At 45.9% G+C, this 27,572-nt stretch overlaps 3 protein-coding genes across 3 annotated transcripts in view; 2 read left to right on the top strand and 1 right to left on the bottom strand.

Moving 5' to 3' along the window:
- Positions 1-1,801, top strand: part of pik3cb (phosphatidylinositol-4,5-bisphosphate 3-kinase, catalytic subunit beta) — a 48,935-nt gene extending 47,134 nt beyond the window's left edge. The window contains exon 24 of the mRNA XM_079165747.1: positions 8-1,801. Within this exon, the coding sequence (XP_079021873.1) occupies positions 8-145 (138 nt within the window). The 3' untranslated portion in view covers positions 146-1,801. The remainder of the gene's footprint in view (positions 1-7) is intronic.
- A 5,109-nt stretch (positions 1,802-6,910) lies between these two features.
- On the top strand, positions 6,911-16,574 carry LOC306700644 (period circadian protein homolog 2-like; the record flags this gene model as incomplete). The annotated part of the gene is made up of 21 exons (XM_079165720.1): positions 6,911-7,314; positions 8,243-8,335; positions 8,674-8,828; positions 9,046-9,167; positions 9,455-9,656; positions 10,461-10,512; positions 10,832-10,974; positions 11,136-11,214; positions 11,321-11,427; positions 11,765-11,918; positions 12,035-12,143; positions 12,235-12,493; positions 12,760-12,913; positions 13,016-13,158; positions 13,327-13,734; positions 13,846-14,405; positions 14,727-15,275; positions 15,431-15,636; positions 15,785-16,012; positions 16,151-16,301; positions 16,419-16,574. The coding sequence occupies 21 exons, from the start codon at positions 6,911-6,913 to the stop codon at positions 16,572-16,574; spliced, it is 4,434 nt and encodes a 1,477-aa protein (XP_079021846.1).
- A 4,545-nt stretch (positions 16,575-21,119) lies between these two features.
- On the bottom strand, positions 21,120-23,746 carry her13 (hairy-related 13; the record flags this gene model as incomplete). The annotated part of the gene is made up of 4 exons (XM_079165734.1): positions 21,120-22,389; positions 23,070-23,151; positions 23,291-23,377; positions 23,660-23,746. 4 exons carry the CDS (start codon positions 23,744-23,746, stop codon positions 21,935-21,937), a joined length of 711 nt encoding a protein of 236 aa, XP_079021860.1. The 3' UTR covers positions 21,120-21,934.
- Positions 23,747-27,572: the final 3,826 nt, after the last annotated feature.

The following is a 27,572-nucleotide window of genomic DNA, read 5'->3' as shown; positions in this document are numbered from 1 at the left end:
CACTCAGGACTCTCTGGCTCTGGGTAAAACAGACGAGGAGGCCCTGAAGCAGTTCCGCCAGAAGTTCGACGAGGCCCTGAGGGAGAGCTGGACGACCAAAGTCAACTGGATGGCCCACAACGTGGCCAAAGACAACCGCTCCTAGAGCAGCTTGAGGTCCCTCAGAGGGGGCCACAGGGGCCAAGAGGACACAGTGAAGGAGTGTGCGGTATGGAGGAAAAGGTGTGCAAAGGAGACTGGGTGATGGCCGCCCTCATCTAAAGAAGGGAATCTAGCAGAATACACCAAACACGAGCAGATTCACCCCCCCCCCCCCCCCCCCCCCCCCCCCCACGCTCTCTACACACAGAGTAAACCATACTCTCTGGAAACACTCACCCTGCGCCCGTACTATCTCCTCGCCCGCGCATCGCTCTTGCATGGTGCCTCCTGGAAAATCTAAAATTCATGGTCTTGGGACATTTCTGTGGAATCGCGGTGGGTAAAGTCGTTTCTTTGCATGTTTTGCACAGGCACAGCAACAGCTGATGGAGCAGCCAAAGGAAGGGAACTGAAGCATCCACTCTGCACACACACTAATAAGGAGCTGTTTGCACGGAGCGGGCCGCCCACAAAAATCCTGTTTCTGGAGTGGATGAATTTTGTCAGAGCAGAGTTGAAACTGGGCTTGTATGGACACTTGAGGGTGCCATGCCCCCAGAAACTGCTTTAAGTACAGCGGAGAGAACAGGTGGGTGTGGACAGGACAGGACTAAAACGTCTGCCCCCCCCAAATGTCTTAAAACAATGTGCACAACGCCCACAAGAAGTGCATCTTAACACCCCTCGCTCCCGCTGCCTCAGTGTGCCTCAAAACTGCGGGGAAGATTGTATTTCTCATGAGTTTTTCTTTTTCTTTTGCCATTTAAGAATTTATCACGAGACATCTATGTGCCAGACTACTACAGTCCACAGAGGAAACTTGTGTTAGGGAAACAATGATGAAAGAGAAGGATAGAGACTGGAGGAAAGGAGGCCCTGATCCCGCTGGTCCACTGTTTGAATCTCAGTAAATTTGAACACTGGAATGTTTTCGGAAAGACGCATACGAGAAAATTCTAAATTGTCTTTTTAATGAACTAAACACTTTATTTTTTAGTTTCTTTTATTTTGAAATGACAATGTGCAAATGGAGAGCATTATTGGACAAAGTGTTTTCATCGGTGATTTATTACTCGCCTTGTCTTAAATATCTAAAAGGATGTCGGCCTTTTAAAGCGCCATCCCACTCATGCTAGCAACCATGACAAACTCGCTGAGGAATAACTGATGCTTTTTAACATGTTAGGACCAAAAACGAAAAAAAAAAAAGCAACCGTTCGGTAAATTCATCGTTCATATCGTGTTTTTAATTATTTGTGTCTGAATTGAATGTGAAAATATGTGCCGCTCTCTTTTTAAAGTGTATTTTGTTTTTATACGAGCAGGTGTGGGCGGAGTCTGGGGTCGGTGTGGGCGGGGTTTATCAGGAGGGACATTACACTGCGATGCAAAGCTACTTTCTCGTCTCGACATACGGTGCGCCTCAGCATCTGCATCTGTGTTTGATTTTTCGTGCAATATCCGAGTACATGAACCATATCTTGTTATATGAAACTATAATGGTTTTGTTTCTCTGTTGGTTTATGTGTGATGCAGCTGTATTTCGCACCACTAGCCTTCAAAAAGTCTCAGACACTGGATATTGTCAAATGTACAGGCTTTTATTGTTTTGCTGTTTTTTGTTTTCATAGGAGTTTTATTAAAGTTATTTTCCACCGTGCTGCATCTCTCCGCCTGTAGTCCGTTTCTTTGTTCTGGGCGTGGGTTGTGAGATTGCACCCACTCAGTGCAGCGGCATCACATCTGTTTTATTTATTTTCATCCGTTGTGAGAGCTGTAATAAATACTGCAGAACAGAAATATATTCAGATATAGTTTTGCCTGCTTGCAAGAGGAGTTGAGAAAATAATGTAGCTTGATTGCAAAAAATAGAACGTAGTCCTTTTTAAAGTATATTTTACTTTTCATACATCCTAAAACAAGTGTGAATTAGCTTCGAGCCTGAAGTCGACATTCTCTGCATCAAGGCTAAGATGATGAATAACGTAAAGAAATGACAAAATTTAGAACCAATTTATGATTTCAATCTCACAAGAGGTAAATCTCGAGATGTGATATTAGGAACCAATACATGATGCTTCATCCGATGCTTTAACTGACCTTCTAATGTCGTTTTAGTTATTTCAGGACAGATCTCCTGGGTCCAGACCTTTTGGATCCGCACACTCCACCGAGTGGACTTTTGAAGATGGAACAAGCTGTTACGAAAACACAACACAAGTTTCTGTGTAAAGTCCTAATTCGTAAAGTAGCTAGTACCTAGCTGTAAGTAAAAACAAATTAAAGTAATTTAAAAAGAATTAAAGTACAATATTCAACCTAAAAATGTAGAATGGAGTAAAAGTATGAAGTAGCATGAAATGCAAATACTTGAGTAAAGTACCAATTCCTCCGAATTGCACTTAAAAACGGTACTTGAGTAAATGTATGTTTTCGATTCATCACAGGAGAATTAAAAAAGCACAGGTGTTACTAACATTAACAATGGCTCTGTTCCATTCACGTGTCCCAGTAAGTCATGACGCTGAAACTGAAGCAGCTTGATGGAATCAGTCATTGTTTTTGTCAATGTTCATTTATTGTCATTCTACGAAAAAGGGTTGCACATCCAAATGCAACTCGTAGTCTCTTTATCTTACACAATGAAGAAGAAAAGTTTACCATGCGGCAAGTAGGAGGATTTGAGTCGAAGCCTGATGATCTTTTAACATCGACTGGGCTCTTCGCAGGCACCGCACCTCACTGGTTCTCTGTAGCTGGGGATCAATGACGTTCTGGGCGGTTTTAATCACTCGCTCCCGGGCCGTGCACTTCCCATGCCAGTTCATAATGTTTCCAGTCAAGATGCTCTCTACTGGTCCTCTGTAAAAGTTAACATGTTTTAAAGATACAAGGGGGGGATCACCCACCTCATCATGAAGGTCCTTTGCGTAAGGGGCTTTCTATCACCTGAATTGTAGGAAAGTGCTATGTATATGACTCATGACTCTTATTTCTTTTTGCTCTGGGGAACATTAAAGTCTCTGCACTTCAGCGACCGTCATTTCTTGAATCTCTATTACTTGAAGCTGCAATCATTGCTAAGTGCAAAATCGGGTATGTGTTGTTGTTCACTGCGTGTTGCGTAATTCAATAACCCATCAGGAGGATTGGGCACAGGGAGAGCGGGCACAGCGGCACATATCCTGTATGGAGGATATGAACAAGGGATGTAAATTATCACACGAAAAAAATAATCTATGAAACTGGTTTCCTGACTTTGACATTAATGCATATAAATGATGGCTGAATCCAACACAAGGGTGAGCACAGAGCCAGCTGTGAGCTGTTTCAGTCTTCCGCTCTCTTAACCTCAGCTCACACATCTTTGATGCTGGCCTACTTTCAGAGGCTTCAGCAGTTACATGCTTGTTTTTAGATGGTCATTTTACATAAACAGGACCACACCTAAACACTTATGCCAAATGATGTGGAGCAGAGCCAGGGAGTAGACGCGACAAAGGATTCTGGACAGGCATTATTATTGCTTCAAGTCGTCATCAAACGGAGCGGTAGAACGCAACACTGCCCATTAACTTAATGGACCTTAAAAATATTTGCTTCCTTTTATATTTCTATTTTCGGTTGCAGCCGTGTGTGTGTGTGGGGGTGTGGTGGGGAAGTTGAATAACATCTTTGAAATGAAGGATCCATTTTCAGGGTTGAATGGATTCATTAATTGATTGAAGAGAAGCACACATGGATGGACAGATGTTTTTTTAACTAAGACAAGGATCAGATAAGTTGTCAGTCACTGCATGCACAAATTAAATGTATGTTTACATGTATGTATGCATGTGTATATGTAAATATGTATGTATACATACATGTGGGAGTAATTCATGAATCAATCTCATGTTACTGTCCAATCCACACACAGTTGTTGTGAATGTTTAGGACTTCAATCTACTCCCCTCCAATCTACCCATCAAATACACTCATACCTACCACTGAATACAACATGCTTACACCTCCTCCTCGTGGGCTGTCGAAAGGCCTCCTGGGAAATGTTGGAAAACACACTTAAGCAAACATGCCAAGCAAAGGAAAAGCTAACTATAGAGCCTTTTTCACAGTAGTATGCGCTAAGTGTGATATCATACAAGCCATTTTCGAGGGGGGGGGGGGGGGGGGGGGGGGTGTATGTGACAGACTCGGCTCTCACATATTCTGGTGACTGAGGCAGACAGTGGGTTGTATTGTTGACTAGAGTGCCCCCCCAGCAGGGGTTGTGTGTGGCTGCCACTTGAGAACTGTCACTTGCAGCTATACTCTTCTAGAGCAGTGGTTCTCAAATGGGGGTACGTGAGATTTTTTTTAAAATATATTTAAAATTAGCATCCATTAAAAAATCCTTGAAAAATAGTTATTTATATAAATATTCCATAAAATATAAGTATGAGTTCATAAACATAATTTTATATTCAGTAGGCTATTCAATTTAATTATCCTAAACAATGCAATCTTCAGTGTTGACAGTTAAAACCAAAAATGCTTTGCGCTGGTTAGGGGGTACTTGGCTGATAAATATTTCACAGGGGGTACATCACTGAAAGCAGGTTGAGAACCACTGCTCTAGAGAGCACCGAGGCTAGATTTCTGCACCGAGAAGATACGCTGCTGTGTCCGCCGTGTGCCAGCGTGTGGAGAAATAACGTGGCATATGCTCTCCAGTGAGCTCCATGAGCACAAGCCCCATCCATTCATTCATTCATTCATTCATTCATTCATTCATTCATTCATTCATTCATAACAGTGTGTTGCACAACGGGCTGGGAGAAGAAAAAGAGGATGCAAGGGATTAAATGACAAAGAATCCTCCATGATGTCGCCATCCGTGGAAAAACAAAGACAAGCATCCTTGCGGTGCGGTAACAGATGTGACGCAAGTATGGGAAGAAAACAAACACCACACGTGTAGCTACCACCAATTCTCCGTGCAATCTTAAGTGTTATTATCCTCAACAGAAAATAATTTAAAAAGCGCGTGTTTTTTAAGGTTGTAACATGATATTTAGCTGCTATATGTGCAATAACTTGTCAGGAGTGGAAACCTTTTTATTTACAATAGCTTACAAAAACGTACAAGAACTTGTTTCTCGTATGATATTTAATGTGTTTTTACTGTTTCCTGGTTGTTTCCGCCTTGTTTCTCTTTAAATAATGCAATATAACCGCTCCCCTGTCTCGCGCTACACTCTACAGAACCAGCATTGGCTTCCACGTGCGGCGGAGGGCTTGTTTATATAAAAACGACGGACAGCGCTCCGGGCCAATGAGCGCCCGTTGGCACAATTTCGTCATCCTCGCCATGGAAACCCGCAGTTTGCGGCCAATCGTTGTACGCGAGGGGCGGAGTCCGAATTGAGGTCGTGCTCCGAGCTCACCGATTGGCTGGTAGGCCACCGCCGGAGAGAGAGGGGAGGAGCCGTGGCCACTGTGTCAAACCGTCTGAATGCCACCTCTCATTGAGGAATACCGGAGCTTTTAATCGAATGTCGTACTCACCGGAGGGGTTTTAATTCTACTCGACAACCAGAGAGGTGGTTTATATTCATCGTCACTGCAGCACAGGTTGGTGTTAGTTCATTTTCCACCTCTTAGTTGTAGTAAAAAAAATCTTCTTGTACTTTTATAACTTAATAGAGATGCCCGTTCGAGGTTTTTTCTGTTCATTCCGAGAGAAAGAACAGTGTTGGCTTTTTTTTAAATGGATCCGTCTGCAGACCAAAAATTGTGCTTTTTGCAGGATAACGTATAACTGTGTCAGTGCACCGTGCAGCGGATTGCAGGTCAACGTGTGTGTGGATTTTGATTATTGGGTCGGTGGAGTTAGATGGAGGGAAGGGACTGTTGCTGTTATACATGTGCTTTTAAATGGTATTTCCTTTTGATTACAACCTTTTATCTTGTGTTATCTTTTAATAATACATAGAAATGTATCTAGCTTTCTACTTTTCAAGACCCTTACTGCACACACACACTCACACACACTCACTGTAAATCCCTGCCGGGAAAACAGTGCAGCATTGTGGATTACTATTGTGGCTTACAAATATGTAAATAGCTCCAACTACTGCTGAGGAGGGGGGGAGGAGGAGGAGGAGGAAGAGCTAATGCGAAGGTTGTTGTTTGTGTCTTCACCTCTGCATCCTCACCTTTTGAAATGGTCAAAGCTGTGTTGAAAGCTTAAAGAGATCAAACTGCTCTGGAGGATTTAGTCCACCTGGAAAGGGCAAACAACGGCTTAGTTGGTTTTACCTTTTGAAGGATGAACGGCTGCAGCCGTGGTGTGAAACTGTGTGTGTGTGTGTGTGTGTGTGTGTGTGTGTGTGTGTGTGTGTGTGTGTGTGTGTGTGTGTCTGTGTGTGTGTGTGTGTCTGTGTGTGTCTGTGTTTTCCTGCTGCGCCTTCTTCTTTATCATCGACTTTTGAAAAGGCTGAGAACTAAGGATGATCTGGCTGATCAGATCTAAGTGGCGAATAATCCCCTCTGAGTGCTGCCTATTTTTAGGACCATGTTTCTTTGTTATTGATCTGCAATCAATATAAGTGCACTGTTTTTGGAAGAGGACTCGTCTGAGTAATTTCACCTGTGCTTTATTTTCAGACTGCATCCCCCACATCTGAGGCAGCCACTCCATTTCCCTGCTAGTGCCATGCGCTTCGTGGCTTTGCCAAGTGGAAGATAACTTATTCGCCCATCTTTTTGCCACTTTTGATCCGCAAACATGTCTGAGGAAAGTGAGCCAAAGCACTTCCTGTACTCAACCCTGGAGGAAAGGAACCGGCATAGGGTCGGCTTTCAGCTGGAGGGAGAGGACGTCTCCGTCAGCCAACGTCACTGCATGGCCAACAGTTACAAAAAGGGGTGCGGCGGGCGGGACGGGGTCCAACTGGACGACGAGGGGAGCGACAGCAGCAGCCACGAGCGCCCGGCCTCGCAGGACTCCCCGCACAAAGACAGGAAGCGACCCCGTCCGCCCCCCTTACACGAGGATGTGGAGATGGGGGGCTCGAGTGGGAGCGGGACGGAGTCCCACGGCAACGAGTCCCACGGCAATGAGTCTGTGGGCAGCTCGAGCGGCAACGGCAAGGATTCTGCTTTAATGGAGTCCTCGGGCAGCAACAAGAGGTGAGGGCAAATCAGTCAACCCCAACGCCGCAGGGGAGAGGACCATCTAGGTCACGGAAATGAGCTTCATTAAATGTAATAGAAAGGGCTATTTGCTCCTGTGCGTCATCGTTGGTTCGAGTCATTGTTGTATAGTCCAGCAGTCTCAGACGGAGGAAAACTCTGGTTATTGTATTCCTCGTCATGAGAGACACCACAAAAGACAAGGAAGGTTGGCACAGTTTCATCTAGAGATGACTTGTTATTGCCTTCAGGAGGATGTGAATGATGAATGTGATCCGAGCTCGTAAGGAGAATAAAGCCCACCTGCAGGAGGTCGTCTGTTACATAACCGAGCGCTGACGTTTCCTCCTCCGGTGCTGAGGCTGCAGAGATGTGACCCACCAGCTCGTTGTGCCTCCTAAATGTCTTCTTAAAACTTAAGTTAACACGGGACTCTGTTTGCTTTTTTGTTGTTATTATTTATGTTGGCAAGACCTTCATGATGTCTGTGACTCAACACATGTGGATTGTACAGCGCCAGCTAACAGAACAAAAGTTATTCTTTACATTCATTCATTCACTTTGTGATAGAGAGCATCAGACCTTTTGATGTTTAGAAGGTTTGGAGATGGTTTAGTGAGCTGGATCACAAATGTTACTGTCTTTATCAACTGTCTAGTACAAAAATCAAAAAAGCTCTTATGGGAGAACATAACCTTTTTATCTAATCACTCCATCAAATTAACTAAATACATTTCACGTTTCGGACCTTTCTCGACACAGATGGTACGTTTGTGGCTTTCTGCTTACGCTCTGACACCAAGTCCTTGACTCGCTGTACATGTTTCGTCTTGCCTTTTTGTTTCGGTGCTCTGGCTGGTCTTTTTCACGATGCTCCGTATTGTGGTCTTCCTTCAATAACTCGACATGTTGTTTGTGGTTCCAGCTCAAACTCTCACAGCCCGTCGCCGCCGAGCAGCTCCAACGGCTTCAGTCTGGTGAGCTCCGAGCAGGACAACCCTTCGACCAGCGGCTGCAGGTTAATATGCATCTTTATTCTTACCTTTTATGTTTTTTGTACTTTTTATTTAATACATTTAGAGTCCCATTGGAACGAAAGTTGGAGCGTTCTTTGGCGTATATGTTTTGCTGTATATGAGTGTGGCTTGCTAGTCACCCAAAGTCTCATTTGATTGGATTATTTTTTTGAAACACCCCATGAAACGTCAAATATTTCTTTTAACAGATAATTAGCTCAGACAGTTGCGGTTTACTTACTTATTACTTATTCATACATCACTTATACCGATAGCACCTTCTCTGGGTGAGAGCATGTCATGTTGACACACGTGTATCTGTCTCATGTTCGCCCTGCAGCAGCGAACAGTCGGCCAAAGCTAAGACACAGAAGGAGCTCTTCAAGACCCTGAAGGAGCTGAAGATGCACCTGCCGTCAGATAAACGTAGCAAGGGCAAACCCAGCACCGTCAACACGCTGAAATATGCGCTGCGATGTGTCAAACAGGTGAAAGGTAAGACCCGCTTCCATTGGCAGTACTTCTGCGCACATGTTCGCACGTGTAATCACGTTGTAGTTCATGTACATCCGCCATGTTTATGACTGTTACATATGCAAACAGATCTTTTTCTTAAATAATTCAAACAAATGTAGACCCTTGTGGGTTATAGATTCTGAGTGTGTGTGAGATGGTGTTTGTGCATTGATGCATCTCCTCTTTTGTTCTGCAGCTAATGAGGAATACTATCAGATGCTGATGGTTAATGACAGCCAGCCACCCGGGTTTGATGTTTCATCCTACACCATCGAGGAAATCAATAGCATCACCTCTGAATACACCCTTAAAAACAATGTAAGTACTTTTTGATCTTACCTCACAATGTAGCCACGGCATTAGCATGAAGTTGTTTCTAGATATGAACTTAGTTGTTTGAATGAAACTCAAGAATTTGTATTTAATGTGGAACTTAAAAGTAATTTCTCAAATGCTAAAAGCTGATGATGTGTGATTAAACCAGTCGTATTTCTTTGTGATTGAATTTGTCTTCATACATATAAAATGTCATGAGAAATCAACATCTTGAAATAAAAAGACAGCCACTTGACCGATTTCCTTTTGTAAAATCTTTTTTCCCGCAGGATATTTTTGCTGTAGCCGTCTCGCTCGTCACGGGGAAAATTGTTTACATCTCGGACCAGGCGGCGTCCATCTTGAACTGCAAGCGGGAAGTGTTTAACAATGCCAAGTTCGTGGAGTTCCTGACGCCTCAGGACGTCAGCGTGTTCTACAGCTTCACCACGCCCTACCGCCTGCCCTCATGGAGCATGTGCACCGGAGCAGGTAACAGTCCTCCATTCCCATCCCATCCCATCCAATATGCAAATATGTGTTTATAACTGGGCCACAAAAGACACGTGGAGAACCCACACGACCCATACCACGTGCACACACACATGCACCAGCATCTACCTCATTCACATGGACCCCCCCCCCCCCCCCCGCCCCCCCACACACACACAAACACGCATCACATGCTCATACACACATAGCACATATTTCATTAACATGTTCGATCACACATTAATGAATGCCCGCCCACTCACACACACCTGCCACATAACTGCTGAACACATATTGGCGCAGTCAGGAGCCAAGAAGGGTTAGAATGCAAAAAACGTGTATTTAATTTATGTCTATTTTATTTGTTTTGTATTCTCTCTTGGCGTTTTCAAAAATCCACTAAAAGCAACCTTCAGAGATGTAAAGCTGCATCAAATGATGCACTTCTCATCAGTTTTCTAGCTGGTTGTCCCTTCACTGCTATTCCACTGTCTATCCACTTTAAAAGTACTGTCGTTGATTTTGTAGTCTTCACTTGACCAGCTTGTGGTCGTTTGGGGATTTCAAATCAGACCAGTGATGTCAAAGCAGTACTGTTTATTACATTGTATTTTCACATTAAACACCTTCATGGTGCTTTGACTGTAATCTAATCGTAGGAAATTGTACTATATTCAACAGTGTGTTAAATGTAGAGGACTAACGGCTGGCTTGTTTGGATCCAGTCAATCTAATGCATGTGGCGATATATATATATATATATAGATATGTATTCATCCCACCTTCTCCCTGTCTCTTATTCAGACTCGTCACCCACAGAGTGCATGCAGGAGAAATCCTTCTTTTGCCGCATCAGGTGAGTGGCAGCAGCCGGAGCCTTCTCTGATCCATAGTTTCCTGCTCAAAGTAGCTCAGGGTTGGTGAGATGGAGGGTTGGTGAGAGGGAGGGAGGGAGGGAGGATGGGAGGGAGGATGGGTGAGAGGAAGTCAGCAGCTGTGAGCTTTTAAACTGCCTTTCCATCTAGTGGCCAGGCAGGGTGTTACAGCTACAGTTTAAGATCGAGGACTTGGGTTGATTTGTGTGTGTCATATGTTATCACATCAATGTACTGGTTTTGATATGTTTTACGATGCAGGCTGATTACTAAACAGGGTTGTGATTGTGTGTGTTTTAGTGGCGGTAAGGAGCGTCAAGGAGATCTGCAGTACTATCCTTTCCGCATGACTCCGTACCTGATGAAAGTCCAGGATGCTGAGCTGGGTGAGGAGCAGTTCTGCTGCCTCCTGCTGGCCGAGAGGGTGCACTCTGGTTACGAAGGTGAGGCCTGCGACACACTCCCCCATAATATCACACACTTCTCTACTGTTCGTTTTACTGCATTAAATACAGCAGCTGGCTAAAAGTGAGGTGCTCTGCATGTTGAACAATCACCATTGGCTTATATTCATGTTTTTTTTTTTCTTCTTCTCTCGCCACAGCACCCAGAATCCCCACTGACAAGCGCGTCTTCACCACCACACACACACCTAACTGTGTGTTCCAGGATGTGGATGAGAGGTGAGTGGACTGAGCCTCCCCACACACACACACACACACACACACACACAAACACACCATGTGTGTAACTGACATTAACATGTTGTTGTTGTTGTTTCTCCATCAGGGCCGTTCCTCTGTTGGGTTACCTCCCTCAGGACCTGATCGGGACTTCTGTGCTGCTCAATATGCACCCAAGTGACCGACCGTTGATGCTTGCTGTGCATCGGAAAAGTAAGTAGTTATCAAACAAAGACAAAAGCTCACTCCTCGTCCTAAAATAGTCCTAAATCATCACGAGAGTATTTCCTTGTTACTGAACGCAGCAGTACACTAGTTGAAGCAGCAGCGCTGTGTGTTTTTGGCCAATCAGTGACGGTTATACCTGCAAACCCAACCCTGAACGTTCCTGTACTTTCAGAAAGTACCTTTTCGGGGCTAAAATATCTCTCGAACCTAATTTAGACTCAGTCGAAACAATCAACAATAATTCAGTCATCTGCTTGTGGCATCAGACTGTTCTTTTTACTCAGCTGTCGCTCACACACACTCTTCCTCCTGTTGCCAACAGTTCTAAAGTATGTGGGTCAGCCATTCGATCACTCCTCGATCCGTTTCTGTGCGCGAAACGGCGAGTACGTCACCATCGACACCAGCTGGTCCAGCTTCGTCAACCCCTGGAGCCGCAAGGTCTCCTTTGTCATCGGCAGGCACAAAGTCCGCATGTGAGTGCACTCGATATGTTACTTTAGTTAAGGTTCTTTTTGTCGTCGGCAGTGATATGTTTGAATTTGTTTCACTTTGAACATTCTAGATGACAGTGGTCTGTGTGTAATTTCAGGGGTCCTGTGAATGAAGATGTTTTTGCAGCACCAGCTTTTCATGGAGGGAAGATCATGGACTCCGACATCCAGGAAATTAGTGAACAGATCCACAGGCTGCTACTCCAAGTATGTACACACACACACGCACACACACACTTAAACACACATTTTCATCCACGCGTTTGTCAGTTTCTGTAACAGTCTTTTCTCTCTTCAGCCGGTCCACAAAATGGGCTCCAGTGGTTATGGTAGCCACGGGAGCAACGGTTCCCACGAGCAGCTGGTGAGCCTCAGCTCGTCCAGCGAGAGCAACATGAACACGGTGGAGGAGGCAAACAAGGCCAAGCCCCCCAGGACGTTCAAGGAGATTTGCAAAGGGGTCCACATGCTGAAGAACCAGGACTCCCAGGTCGGCCTGCGCTCCCCGCCTCCTTCGCCGTCGCCATCCAAGCCGGAGCAGAAGAAGACCGCTGACAGTGAGTTCAGTTTTTTATCACCACACTGGTGCCATTCTGTGGGGGGGTCAAATCTAGTATAATACAAAAATAAGTCTAAAAAATCTCTTCATTCTCTAAAACAAAACAATCAGAGTGATCTACTATTATCGTACAAGTGTGATAATTAAATGAAGTATATCAGATCAGAAGTTATTCGTGCGGTAGTCGAATATGATGAAAAATCAAACAAAGAGTGTGTTTGTCTGCCTGTCTTCATTTTTGTGTCTCTTCCCCTCCGGCCTCAGCTTCAGCTCAGAAGAGTCCAGCGATGCATCTGAAAGACTCGGCGCCCCCTCTGCAGGTCAGAGACAGTACTGCAGCCAGCATTGAGGACTTCACATGGAAAGACCAGACTCTCTGCTCCTACCAGCAGATCAGCTGCCTCGACAGTGTCATCAGGTAAGGCTCGGCGTTTGTGTCCACGGAAGATGGCGGTTAAAAGATCATCTGTGTGTTTGTGAAACATGAACCTCTCTGATCAATCCTATTTCTGTTTCTCAGGTACCTGGAGAGTTGTAACATCCCCATCACAGCGAAGAGGAAGTACCAGTTCTCCACTAACACCAACACCACCTCCTCCGACTCGGATGACGACAAGAAGGGCCCAGAGGATTGCATGCAGGTGTCTCAGGACACAAACCAAGGCATGTACACACCATGCATCTGTGCACTAACACATCAGATTCAATTCTGCATAAGAATCACCCCTTTAGTTGTTCATTATCTTTGGTTTACCTGCTTAACTGATAATGGATTAGACTGCAATCATCTTTGGCTTGGAGCTAACGGACGATCTCTCTTTCCCCATGCAGACTCTTTGATGCTCGGCGCCCAGCCAGGCCTGTCGAACATGAAGGCACCAAAGAAGCCTTCATCTGGGACAGCGGCTGTGGTGGGAGGCCCCCTGGGACCGCTCACCCTGCCCAGCAAGGCCGAGAGCGTGGTGTCCATCACCTCACAGTGCAGCTACAGCAGCACCATCGTCCACGTGGGAGAGAGCCCCGCGCCCCCGGCTCTGCATGTCAGCGTGGTGTCCCCCCCCAGCCAGGAGGAGGAGGCCTACAAGTGGGTGGGACTGACCAAGCAGGTGCTGGCTGCACACACCCTGAAAGAAGAGCAGGCCTTCCTCCACCGCTGCCGAGAGCTCCACAACGCCAGGGCCCTCCAGAAGGACTGTTTCACATATCTGCACAAGCAGAGAGGTCCAGCTAACGCTGAAGGTACACACAGTTTAGTAGTAACCACAGAAAATTAAGATTTGTCGTCTATTCATCCTTTTCTGTTATATCTGGAAAAAAACAACCCTCTGACTTCTCCGTGTATCCTCTTAGAATCATCCGCGCTACGAGGTGCAACCAAACAGGGCACTACCAGACCCGAGGCGACCGCCAAGAGAGGAAACCGCAACAGGAAGTCCAAGAAGCCACGGATGAAGCATCCCGACTCGTCAGACAGCGCCGCATCAAACCGCAAACCCCGGCCCCCTCTCCAGGGCCTCAACCAAACCTCGTGGTCCCTGTCAGAAGCATCCCAGTCTGCCTTTAACGTCCCCTACCCAGCCATGGTGCCCGCCTACCCGCTCTACCCCCCTGCACCTGCGGCCTCGGCTCAGGCCCCCCGCACTGACCCCTCCCTGTCCACAGGCTTTGGAGAGCGACAGAGCACCCAAGCCCCACCTACTGCCGCTCCATTTGGTGCATCCATTGTGACACCCGTGGTGACCCTGGTGCTACCCAATTACCTCTTGCCCCAAATGGGACAGTTGGGTCAGATCGGGCCGCTGAGGGCCCAGACGCAACCTGCGTACGCCACTCAGCTGGCCTTTCAGCCCCCACAGCCTGCCTTCGCCATGCAAACACAGCCCCCCTACACCGGCCAACCGCCGTTTCCCGTGCAGACTGCCTTTACCCCTCAGACCCCCTTCACTGCCCCGCAGACCTTCCAGACCCCCTTCACTACAGCACAGACCTTCCAAACCACACAGACCCCCTTTAGTACAGCGCAATCTTTCCAGACCACACATACCCCCTTTAGTACAGCGCAGCCTTTCCAGACCACACAGACCCCCTTCACTATAGCACAGCCTTTCCAGACCACACATACCCCCTTTAGTACAGCGCAGCCTTTCCAGACCACACAGACCCCCTTCACTATAGCACAGCCCTTCCAAACCATACAGAACCCCTTCACTACAGCGCAGCCCTTCCAAACCATACAGACCCCCTTCACTACAGCGCAGCCTTTCCAGACCACACAGACCCCCTTCACTACAGCACAGACCTTCCAGACCACACAGACCCCCTTCACTACAGCACAGCCTTTCCAGGCCCCTCAGACTGCCTACACTCAGACTGCCTACACTACCCATCGGCCTTTCGCTGCACAGCCTTCTTTCCCGGTGCAGACTCAGTTCGTGACTCAAGCCCCGTACCCAGGTCAGCCGTTCCCCTACAGCCTAGCCCCTGGGCCACCCAAATCCATGGCCGCAGAGCTTCGAGAGGGGACGGCATCGCGCTCCTCCACGCCGGCCTCTGGAGCGCGGGAGCCGACCACGTCGCCGCCGCTGTTCGAGTCGCGGTGCAGCTCGCCCCTGCAGCTCAATCTGCTGAGCATGGAGGAGGGACATCGCTCAGTGGAACGGCAGGATAGCGCAGCACCGCTTGCTGGATGCCAGGGCAACGGCTCAGCAGCAGCCTCAGGGGCAGCCGGAGCAGCCGGGGAGAAGATCAGAGGCACAGCCAAGACCGAGGACGACCAAGAGGTGAGGGTCACAATGTCCCGAGTGATGGCGAGCGAATGTATATTAGATTTACCATCAGAACTCTGTCTTGTAAAGGCTTCAGCCGCTCATATACACACCCACACATCCACACACAGCTTGTCACGGGGCTGATGGCTTGCTTTCTTGTGTTTCAGGAGGAGTCTCCAGGTGATGGGGCTCAGAGTGACGGTAACTCCTCATCCTGCGACTTGCTGGACATCCTGCTGCAGGAGGACTCCCACTCCGGGACCGGATCAGCCACCTCCGGCTCCACGGGCTCTGGATCCGGCTCAGGATCCGGCTCAGGCTGCAACGGCAGCGGAACATCAGCTAGTGGAGCTTCTGGCAGCAGAACAGGTCAGTAGAGATGTAAACCTAACCTTAATTTAAGGTACTAAGTGATATTTCTGATTGGTTAGTGTAAAAAGCAATTTCCTTTTAGAAAGTATATGCACAAAAGGATTATTTTTGACCGTTTCCATTTTCTTTCTAAAACGTTGTACAGGGAGCAGCAACACCAGCAAATACTTTGGCAGCATCGACTCTCTGGAACACGACCACAAGGCCAAAGCCAAGGTGAGAGGCAAAGGAGACTCTGAGGGCGGCCCGTCGCAGACCAAGGTCTCAACCCAAGGCGACGAAGACCATTTCATCAAATACGTTCGCCAGGAGCCCCTCTGGCTGCTGATGGCCAATGCTGACAAGAAGGTCATGATGACATATCAAATGCCACCCAGGTGAGTCGCTGACTGGGATTACGCATTATTTTAAGGGTAGACAGAATTGCTAACAGCCTATTAGTGCTTATAATGCAACAAAACAGTTTTTTTAGTCTGACATTTCTTTGTGACTGATTACAAATTTCTTTCCTTCAGGGACATTCAGAGGGTTCTGCGAGAAGACAAAGAGAGGCTGAGGCAGATGCACAAGAGCCAGCCTCACTTCTCCTCCGACCAGCGGCGAGAGCTAGCGGAGGAACACCCCTGGATGAGGAGGGGAGGTCTGCCTGCTGCCATCAATGTGAAGGTCGGTACCAAACACATGCTGTGTATCTTTAAAAAAAAATACATATTCACATAGAGATGTATGGAAATAAGTCAGATTTGAAGTATATGTAATATCGGCCTGGTTGTATGTGTTTAGGAGTGTCTGTACTGCGAGGACGCAGCGGTGGCCCCCAACGAGGAGATCCTGCCCCACATGGACATGGGCGAGCTCGGAGAGGAGCTGAGCCGCGAGGGCCAGAACGCCCAGAGCCAAGCGCTGAAGTCTCACCCTCAACCAGACACCGGCTCCTGAACACACACACACGCAGCCAGCAGGGGGACACACTCGACCAGGAATGGACCTTCGGGGCAGAACAGAGGATGTGTGCCTCTTGTGTGTTCATGTGTGTGAGTTGGGCAGAGGACTGCTGCTGATGTGCAGTTCTTAATCTGCCCTTACAGGGGGCAGTAGCACTTTATGAGGGTCTTTGTACACATGACCCTCATATAGTACTTTTGCCAGCTCACACACACACACACACACACACACACACACACACACACCAAAAGGATCTGGGCTCAGCCTGAGTGATTGGTGACTTTTCAGCCTTTTCATTTTAATTTCCTTGTCTCTTTGACAGAGGCAGGACTTTACAGCAACATGATCCGTTATTATTCTATTTAATAGATAATGAGTATCTTACAAACATCTGATGAATACATGTGATGTCAAAGAATTTTGACAAAAAGTAGTGTTATCTTGTTTGCCACATGGTGTCATTCAAGTCCCTTAAACCCGCTTTTTGTTTTCATTTTTGTAACTATGTAGAATACATGTGGTGCACAGTGGATGATGTAGTCCTGGTCAAAGGGCAGGGACCCCCACTTTTGTATCACTGAAGAGTTTTTATCCCCCACTCCCCTCTGACCTGGGTACTTGCCTTATCCAGGCACCGGGCCGTGGTTGCACTCGACTCAACAGCCAACACGCTGACACGTGGGCTCATAGTGACTTTCCTCAACAGTGACAATCTGATAGATAGCGCAAGCTATTCATTCAACTTAAAATCGTATTTATTTTCTACCAGATGATATATCTAGAATAGATTGTTTGAAGCTAAAGCCAAATACAATCAGCTGAAAGACAGTATTTACATATTCACCGTTTACAGGCATTGACAATTCACTCTACAGGATATTAAGGTCACTTTACTTTGACAAATACGACGTGGAGCCAGCTAGTGCATTGTACAGAATAACCTCGACGTGTTGTAGGCCTCTGCAGACCTTAAAACGGCACAGGTGCTACGAACAAGTGTGCGTCATCACAGGTGGAGAAGCTGCTGAAATACTTTCTGTTATATGAAAAGCAGCAGAAAATTGAACCGTGAGAAGTGAGAGGTTGAGAGGACGGTGGTTATCCTTTTTGCATCGTGGCTTCAAATCAACGTCAAAGCCGAAGGAATGTTTTTTTTTTATTTTATTCAAACGGCATTTCAATTTCACCTCCGAAAAGTGTTGAGCGATATTCTTTTTCTGTCGCCGGGGATTTTATACATTATGCAAAACGACAGATCACTATATCGAAGCTGTTGCGTGAGTGTTAAAACACCTACATGTAGGACAACGGTGGGAAAACCGCATTTCACTTGTAGCACAGAAGGCGACCATGTTGCCTATATAACCTTCTGCAGAAGCCTGGGTTACACAGGAAGTGGCGACATGCATGCATCAGGAACCATGCAAGTGAAATATTAAGGAAACCGGTCCGCAGTGGCTCCATGTAGTTGAGGTAAACAATGGGAGAACTGGGAACGACTGTGTAGCTACGACAGAGGAACTGTTGAGCAGGGCTACTGAATGTAACACAGACTGGACCAAAAGCTTCTCGCTGGCTACGTTTGTTCCACGATTGTATTTTTGTTTTTCTTATTTTTATTTTTCTTTATTGTTCTATTTTCTTTTGTTTTGTTGGTGAAAGAAAGAGCTTTTTGATTGTGATTGGGGATGGACCCTTCCTCTTAAAACAAACCAGGTCATGTTACTGTAAGCAGAACATGTGTATGTATGTGGGCAAAACGCAATGGACCGAGCGGTCAGATACTTGTTTCCAGGCTTGTACAGAGAGTCTCTGCCTTAGACTGCCAGGTGTTTGTGGACAATACACAGAGAGGACGGGCGCCTGTCACCACCTTAAGCAACTCCCAACGCTCACCTGTGTGTTCAACCCATTAAGAACGCCAGAATGAATGCTGAGAGTAAGCCAGAGAATATTTAAGCCTTACTTTCTCAAAAGGCCTCGCATAGAGGGAATCCTTTTTTTACATGAGTTACGCACCGGTGGGCTGTTGGACGCAGGACCCTGAGCTGTACTGGCTGCATGTGATGTTGGTCCTGTAAATTAGTTTCATCGCCACCGTACCGAGTATGTGGTGTGTTAAACTAGCACAGTTCTGTGCATTTATTTTGTATGTAAAAAAAATGATGTATTGTTTGAAAAACAACGTTGTAATAAAATTACAGAAATATAAGCGGAGTGACTCTGAGGACTGTTTTTTTTGGGCTCATTGCTGAACAACGGTCTGACATTGTTGGCTGGAAGAAGAAAGAAACGCTGATGGGAAATATCAGATAAACCTAAAAACAACTTCATCAATGGAATGAAACCACTCTTTTGTAAGTTATCAGCTGATTTGTGACTATTTGTAAGACAAGTGGATAAGTAACGCTGCAAAGTATTTTCATTATAGATCTTAATGTTGATTACTTTCTTAAATAAATTGTTTGGTTTATGAAAATGTCTAAAAACACTCTGATCTAGAACTTAAGGAGGCCGAGGATGTCAAGGTTCCCCAGGGATCTGTTTCAGAGCCATATGCCTCCTCCGCCGTTGAATCCCTCTCGTGCCAACTGTTGCATCCCACTGACCTCTGACCTTTTAGAATTCATATGCGTGCTCACAAAACACACAGCTGATGCATTCAGGACCTCCCTCCTTTCTGTTTTTCCTTTCTTTTAAAACTAAGTCTGGTCTCGCGGTCAGCCTGTCGTCTGTCGTTTTCAGTTAGCAGGTTGTGGCGACGTGCAGGAGGTTCAATGGAGGGAAGTATTACGTTAATCTGACCAGATAGATGGAGGGACAGATAGATTTTATTCATTTGATTAAGCCCAGCTATATGTTTTACTGTTACAGCAGCTTACATTTAAAAAAGACAAGGATAACAATGACCAAAAAACTATACAATAGGCCTACTTCTCCACAATATACAATGGGGTGTGTCTGAAATTAAATTTGGCTGAAGGTTCCTAAACATCCACACCCGTCCACCCACCTGCTTCCTTCCATGCACCCAAACACACACACACGATAGGGTTACAAACTACACAGCGGCCCACAGTCACAATGCCCGGTGTGTTTGGGGACTCGCTGTATGCTCGTAGACATTGTACACTGTCATTTCATTTAGTTTAGCTGAAATCTAGCAAGAGTCTAAAAATAGAATGACTGAACAAGTGAATGTTTCAGTGAAAGACAGCTGCATGTGGATGTTAAACTGGAGAGATTTTATGGGACATGTTGGTGAGAACATAATACTTCAAACTCATAAATGTGTCGGCGTGTGTGTAAGTGGTGGAGCTGAAATAAACATTAAGCACTTGGCCTTGATCTCTCCGGCATTTACATAATCAAGACTTATGGTAGTTATTATTTGGTTGAAACAGTAATTAGACGTACTACCACCAATTTAGAACTATACTTGGTGGAGTACCCCCCCCCCCCCATCACTGTCCCTCCACTTCTTCCTCCAACAAGACAGTCCCTGATAGTCCATGTGTCTCTTTATGAGTCTCTTGATGATCAAGTGTCAGAAGACAGGCAGCAGCCTGTGTGTGTGTGTGTGTGTGTGTGTGTGTGTGTGTGTGTGTGTGTCCCTTTGAAGAATCTGAGCCTGCTTGTCTCCTTTGTAGTGTCTCTTTCAGCTGTGCGGGCTTTGACGCTCCTCTGTCAAACGGCCGCAGCTTTGATCACCGTGTCTCGTCCGCTCCCATTTCAATGTGTTTCCTCCGACGTTCACACCCAGGTCCAGCATGTGAACCCCCCAACCCCTCCACCTCCACCTCCACCTTAATTATTCCTTCTAGACTCCAGGATCATCTGACAACAGACAATGACCAACGTGTGGATGTCACTTTAATATCAGACGCAGCCTTTTGGTCCGTTATGAAAAAGTTAGTTTTTTTTATTATACATTTGATATCTTCAGAGACTGTGTTACTCGCTGTAGGCTGGTCTCTGGTGCAGACAGGATCTAACGTCTCTTTGTGAACGTGCTCATTGTATCGGAGGTGAGAGCGAAGACACGTTGGAGAGGCGCGAGTGTTTTATGTGCGTACGCGCACCGCCCGCGCGTCCTCGTCGGGTAGTCGGGCAGGTCGGAGGTGATGACAAGAAGAGGGGAATATATCTTCAGGGTTATGATCTTACATTAAAGCTTTTATTTGGACAATAGATTGTGAGAAATTATGTTGATCTTTTTTTGTCACATTAGTCATAATTTAATGCAATCAAACTCAGTGCTTTTAGCCTAAACACAAATTAGCCTGCCAAGATATCAATCAAAAGTCATTTCTCAACAATAACTTAACATTCACTGACAATATTTCATCTCACAGATTTGACTGACAAGTTTTTTTATTATTATTATTTTATTATTTTATTTAAGTTTCAAGTTTTTCATCCTGTTTCCTCTCCGGCGTTGAGTCAATCGGACAAAAGCTTTTCAATTACATAATTTTATTTAGCAAAATTCAGACATTTTACGGGCATTTCTAAACATCATTACAACATAAAGTGGTCATTCTGGATGAGGCTAATGGTCCGATAAACTACAGGCCTTCATGAAATACAATAGAAATATTTATATTAATCAGAGGCATTGCCAAACTTCTCGGTTTTCTAAAAGAGCTTTTCTCCACATACAAATATATATACACAGAGTTATTGACACAAAATCAAAGTGTGAACTTGAGCTGTTCCTCGTCTGTCCTTCGTTGGGTTATAAGTGAATGTTGAGAGAGAAGGGTTTTCGTCTCTCTCCAGGTGTAAAGAAAAGTCACAACACAGGACCCTGTACTTTCAGGAGGCCCCAGAGCTGGAGGAGGCCCTTGAAGAGGAAAGGCCCCTGTGATGAGATAAAGGAAAACTCCAACCGTGAACACTTGAGGAGTGAATTTCTACTGCCGTTTCACTGAGTGATGTCCTACATTTTCCCAGAATGCCGAGGCCAGGATTTAAACTTGCCGCATTGGGTTGTAGGTGAAGAGAAAAGCTAGAGTCCCTCCACAAAACGCCACGTGGTCCGCGGATGCACTGCACTGGGATCAATTATTCGTCCGCTGTTGTCAGTGGACAAACGGGTCTCTATGTCTTAGAGAGCAGGTTTGATTATTGAACATCAATGTGAGGGATCCAGAAGAAAATCCATGCATGTGGCCAGTTATCTGCAGGCGTAAATGAGCATAGAAATGCAGGTTACACCACCGAGAATTGTCTTTGAACGTGTTGTAGAGTGGACTTTTCCCTTTCAGTAAGAGGTCCCGGTGTCACATCTTATGAGGAAGCTGCTGCAACACACCGCATTCCGACTGCATTCCATCCAAACCCCCAGACCCCTACCAGGGTCTCCACATAGACCGGGGGTAGGTCACGGTGGGCATGCTCAGGGCCTCCCTGTTCTCTGGGCCCTCGGAGGAGCTCTGGTTGTGCTCGTTGTCAGTCTCGTCCAGGTCGGAGCACAGGTCCTCGCTGGACGCGGTGGAGGGGGCCGGGGACGAGCCGCCGGACAGACACCTTCCTCCGGGCGACGCCGGGGTCGAGCACGGCGACTCGTCGCCTCCGTGCCAAGTGCTGCCGTCGCTCCCGGGAGTGTCAGTGATTAGATCCATCAGCACGTCCTGGAGGTGGTCCTCGTTCAGGGGCATGCACTCCAGGAGGTGGTTGAGGAGCTCCGCTGCCACCGTGGCGTCTATCCCGGGACAGCTGGACACAAACGTGTGGACCTCGTGCATGCACTGGATGTAGCCGGCCGCGAACCGCTCGCTAGCTTCTCGGCTGAGTGCGTCTGTTTCTGTAAGAAGGAGAGAGAAAGACTGTGAAGTGACTGTGTTCCAGTTGGACTGCTTTTGGTCGAAGCCAGGTCACCATCAGTTGGGTGGGTTACATGAGATCTAATCAGATCAAACCTATTGATTAAATACGACAAAATGACTTGTATTCCCTCTAAATCAGTGGTTAATTTTTGTCTTGTGATCCTTTAATTCAAAGACACGTCTACATGTGACCCCTCGTCATGGGTTGCCTACCACTGAAGTAGCGAAATAAATAACGAAACAAAAGCTCAAAAGATTTATGAAAACTGGAATGGTTTTTTTCTACATTCCTCATCTGTTAAAGATCTTTGTGACCCCTGAAATGTATCTCGTGACCCCTTGTGGGTGTCCCACTGCTCTAAACCTCAGGTTGAACTTCCTATGTTGGAGAACCTGGTGCTAAATCACTTGCAGACGACCTGATTCTGGGTCAGGGTTTCGTACATAGCAGAGCAGCTCCCTCGCTGCGATCTATTGAAAGTCAGCCCTTGATCCAAGCTTTTAGTTGTCATTTGTTTTTTGTTTTTGAGAAGACAAAAAGGAAGACAAAAAGGTCTGTGAAACCTTTATCTGAAGATATAAGAGGATGCAAACATCAGCTGTCAAAGTATAGTGTCAGATACAGGATATTAAGATCAAGATCAAGAGTCGTGCAGACCTTGGGTTCGGTTCTTCAGAACATCCTCCACCTTCTTCACCGTCATCTCCAGCACCTCTGCGTTCTCCATCTTGGAATGAAACTGTGGGAACAACACAGCACAGCTCCGATCAGAACCCCAACATCTTAACTCTAAACAGCTGCATAGGAGGGACAGGTGAGCTGAGGGTGCAATAGGTATATAGGCTACAGTGTGTGCGCACGCGCGGCGCCGTACTCACGTCCGTGTCCGCCAGCAAAGTCCGCAGCTCGTGCAGACTCTCGTTGATGCGAGCTCGCCTCTTCTTCTCCACCAGCGGTTTCCTGGTCTGCAGGGACACACAAAGATCACACTTCAGTCAGTGACAGAAAACCCGCAGCTGTGGATACAACACTGTTTATTCCTCGCTCTGTGGTGAAAGTCGCATCCATGTGTGGGATAATTAACTGTCAAAATAAATACATAAACGCTCTAAGCATTAAAACTCCACAGTTTGCAGCGACGCTAAAAATGCATTAGCCTTCAGAATGTCACCGGCGTGACAAGTGCGTCACGGCCCGATGTGTCCAAAGAGCGCCGGTGACTCCGTCAACAGTCCCGCAGCAGGTACCTTTCTGTCCCCTTTCTGGATCCCGTAGTACGACTCATCTTCCTCCATATCGAGTCCGGTGTCGCTGGGCCGAGCCGAGGGGGCCATGTTGGTTTGGATCGCCGCTTCTGTGGCTTCTCCTACTGCTCTCTCTCTCCCGTCAGCGAAAGGCAGCTGGCAAACGGAACCGGTTACAAGAAGAAAAGAAAAAAAACTGAAAATCGACTAAACTCACAGGCGAGGCGCCCTGTGTTTATTGTGCAATCCTAGTGAGACGTGCTGCCGGCGCTGAGTGGCTGTTGTTCGTATTTATAGGGGCTTATTAGCATGTGAATAGGGGCTGAGCTGCTCTCGCTGGGGGGACAACGGAGCGCACACGGCCGGAGCCAATGAGCGCCCACTCCCTTTGTCTCCGGTCAGCCCCGGTCTGCGCCCCGAGGAGCTGGAGGGACTTTAATCAGACAGTTTGTTGTGTTAGGGGGCCGATCGCACTGATTTTTTTGTTTTAAGCCCCCAGTGAAACCCTAATCAACTGTGTGTGCTTCTATTCAGCTGCACACAATTCATTATGGTGCAGAATAATGTCTTGTTAGAATGATATCTACACTCTTTGATGATTATTTGAATAACTGTTTAATATATCTGGGGGCTATTATTCTATTCAAGAGTGAGTTATGATAAACGTTCATGGTATATAAACAATTATAATTACTCTAAATGATTCAATAGTGCTTTGTATTTACAGCTTCCAGACCACTTCGACTCATCTTACTACCACAGTGTTTCTACTCTGTCTCTCTTTTTTTCTCTGCCCGACCCATTCTTCCTTCTGCTGTGCTTTCGTGTCCGAGCCTCAGCAGATTTACCCGGCTGTTTTTTTTGTTTTTTTGGCGGATGTAACGCGATGCCTTCAGTTGGCAGCTGCTGCTGCTGCCGGCGGCCCCTCGGCCCCAAACTGAATCAGCCGGGGGAATTAAGGGCCCTTCTCCAAAGAAAGCGACAGGTGTTGGCCTGCGCCTCGTTTGTTCTCCGTTTGTTTGGTGACTTCTGATTTGTGTGCGACTGCATTCTCACGTTGCGTGCTCTGCTGCACGCGACAGGTTATAATATCTGGCTATTTTTGGCTAATAACCACATTTGTTATGTTACAGTAATGTCCTGTGTGTGTGTGTGTGTGTGTGTGTGTGTGTGTGTGTGTGTTTGTGTGTGTGTGTATGTGTGTGTGTGTGTGTGTGTGTGTATGTGTGTATAAACATTCAGAATATGAAGCTGTCATCTTTAAAATACCATTTGGACTGAATTGATGCTGGTTCTGGTGTCAGTGTTTTGGACAGTTGGACAGTTTGGACATGCTGGTTGAGTCCTTTGCGCGCAAAGATTATTTGTTTATGTCTAATAAGAGCGCTCAACCCTCTGCCCTCGTTATTGTACACGGTATTATCATGCAAATTATCCCTCTCACAATAGAGCAGTTATGTCTGCTCATAATAAGGACCACGCCGGCATCTGTGCCACCTTCCAGGTAAATGCAATGGTGTTTGTTTCAGGTGCTATTTTACGCACGGTATTCCAACAATTGCGCCACAAAAAAGCACCACTAAACTCTAGTGCCCCAAACGAAGGAAGAGTTTCAGACCTTTTCAAGTGGAGGGTTTTTTGGCACCTCGCCACCCTCAGATCCCTGTTCCAGATCTTTAATGGTGTGGACTGTGGAGGGAGCAGCTGTCTCGGCTCGCTTTTGTTGGTGAGCTCCGCTGAGGGACCCCCCCCCACCCTCTCTCTTCCTCTTCAGACCTGCCGCCTGCAGCTCCGTGTGGCGGTCAATCATAATGGCAATAATAGCGGGAGAATGGGCCATATGCACGTTTCTTCTTTTCAAAACCCAATGATGAATTACATCTTTATTAGTACGCAAACGTGCCAGAACATTCGAGCACCGTTGACCACATAGTGCAACATTCTGACGTTTTTGTGCACCCGGATGGAAACGGCTGTGACGCTATAAACTTTCAAATCCCACTGGGTTCCTGATCTGAGCACTCAATTTGAATTAGTCCACCAGAGGCCAAATGAAACAGGTCACGCTGAGTGTCAGTGTCTCCATCATAAAACAATACACAATCCAGTCCTGCTGTCACAGACAGTCATTTAGGTCAACCTTGAAATGGGTGTCTTGTGATCTCAATCACAAAACACGACACAATTTATGATTATTTATTCATAAGTAATACCTCTATGCAAATACCGGTTTCTGAGCCGCACGATTAAAGGATCAGTTCTCCCAAATAGAAACAAAAGTCTGATTTCCCTTGTGGTATACAGATAGTTTGAGTTTAGTGACCCATGCAGGTTCTGAGATGCCATTCTCTGTTATTTCTGTCACAACCGCAAATACAACAGAGGTGATTGGAATTATATTTCTGGTGCTAAAAGTGTCAAGATATGAATGTCTCTCCAGCAGCAACACTGCAAACTGTTTTCATTGGAACCAGTGGCGTATAATGGGCGCAGTGCTATGAAGCACACAGACCATTATGTGTGTACAATGTGTTGCATTTAACAGTCAAATGAGTTATTGTATTGTACATGCAAAGCCCTCTATACCTGCCTGCACTTTCTATATTTCTACATGCTACCAAACAAATACAACACTTCAAATATAATTAAGGATGTGTCTTTAAGCGTTTCAGTGAGCCACAACAGTGTGGAATCAATGCCATACATTTTGTATTTCATGTCAGAACATCAGGAAGAAGCACAGGAAAACAATAATTACCACAATAATTATATTTTGACCATTGTTTTGACTGGACATCTAACAACCTCAGCACATTAAAGTGAAACTATAGACACCACTAGAGGCAAGTCAGAAAATATGTTGCTTTATGATTTGAGTCGACTACCCTTTAATAAAAGCTGCAGTTTTTGGTAGCTGGGGGCAGAAAGAAATCCTTAAAACCTGACACAACATTGTGAAGTTATTTGCCAAACAGACATCAAACTGCATCATCTTTTTATTGGTTATACGAATCAAGGAATAATGGCTGACTTCCATTTAGCTGCTTCAGTTTCAAGGTCCTGGTATTGTGCATGCTGACTCACTGTCACACTGGTACGAGTTGAATAGAACAGAGCCATTGTTACCTGTGTTTTTCCTACTATGACACATCAACATGGGGAAAAGGCCTACATTCACTTCCCTTTAGCTCGGCTTGGTCTCCACCAAAAACATCAAATATATTTTTAAGACTATACTTATCGCTAACATTGTTTGTCTGACATTCCTTGCTGGGCAGGTGGTGAGTTCACCTGAGTTTATTTACTGAAAACACTGATGAGACGGAACTGCTCTGTATTTGCAGTTACAGCCCTGAAGACAACGAGTTAAAGGAGACAAAAGAGATGCATTGAGCTGCAGAAGTGGGTCATTAGCTGTGACTCACACCACAGTCATTATATGACATTTTATTTAAATGTTATATATAACAAATACTGATAAATGCAACCTTTAAAGTGTTCTCAAAAATGTAAACTGACTATAGAAGGTTACTCTGTAGGCTAATATCTTTTTTTTCCAGAACATACTGTTGATTTTTTGTCTAATGCTTCAACTATAAAAAGCCAGGCTGATTATATTTCCATGTCTATATTCGTAGGATTATATTGGCAAATAATCTGAAGCAGTTTGGGTCTCCTTGATGAAGTTATTAAATGTGAGGGACTTGTGATTGGTCCTTCTGCACAGCACGGCCATTATAGCAAGAATTTCCAAACATAATTGACCACAGCAGCTGTACATGAACCGGACTCTCAAGTGTACAATCAGTTTTATTATTATTAATGTTTGGGTTAATCATACAGCAAAGGAGGAAGACATTTAAAATCTATGCAATGACAAGCAAGTGCAGATCAAAGTAGCAAAAGTCATGCCTTA

The sequence above is a fragment of the Pholis gunnellus genome, assembly GCF_910591455.1.
Source record: "Pholis gunnellus genome assembly, chromosome: 9".
NCBI classification, from domain to species: domain Eukaryota; kingdom Metazoa; phylum Chordata; class Actinopteri; order Perciformes; family Pholidae; genus Pholis; species Pholis gunnellus.
The sequence above is the reverse complement of the archived record's forward strand: the minus strand, read 5'-3'. Positions and strand labels throughout refer to the sequence as shown.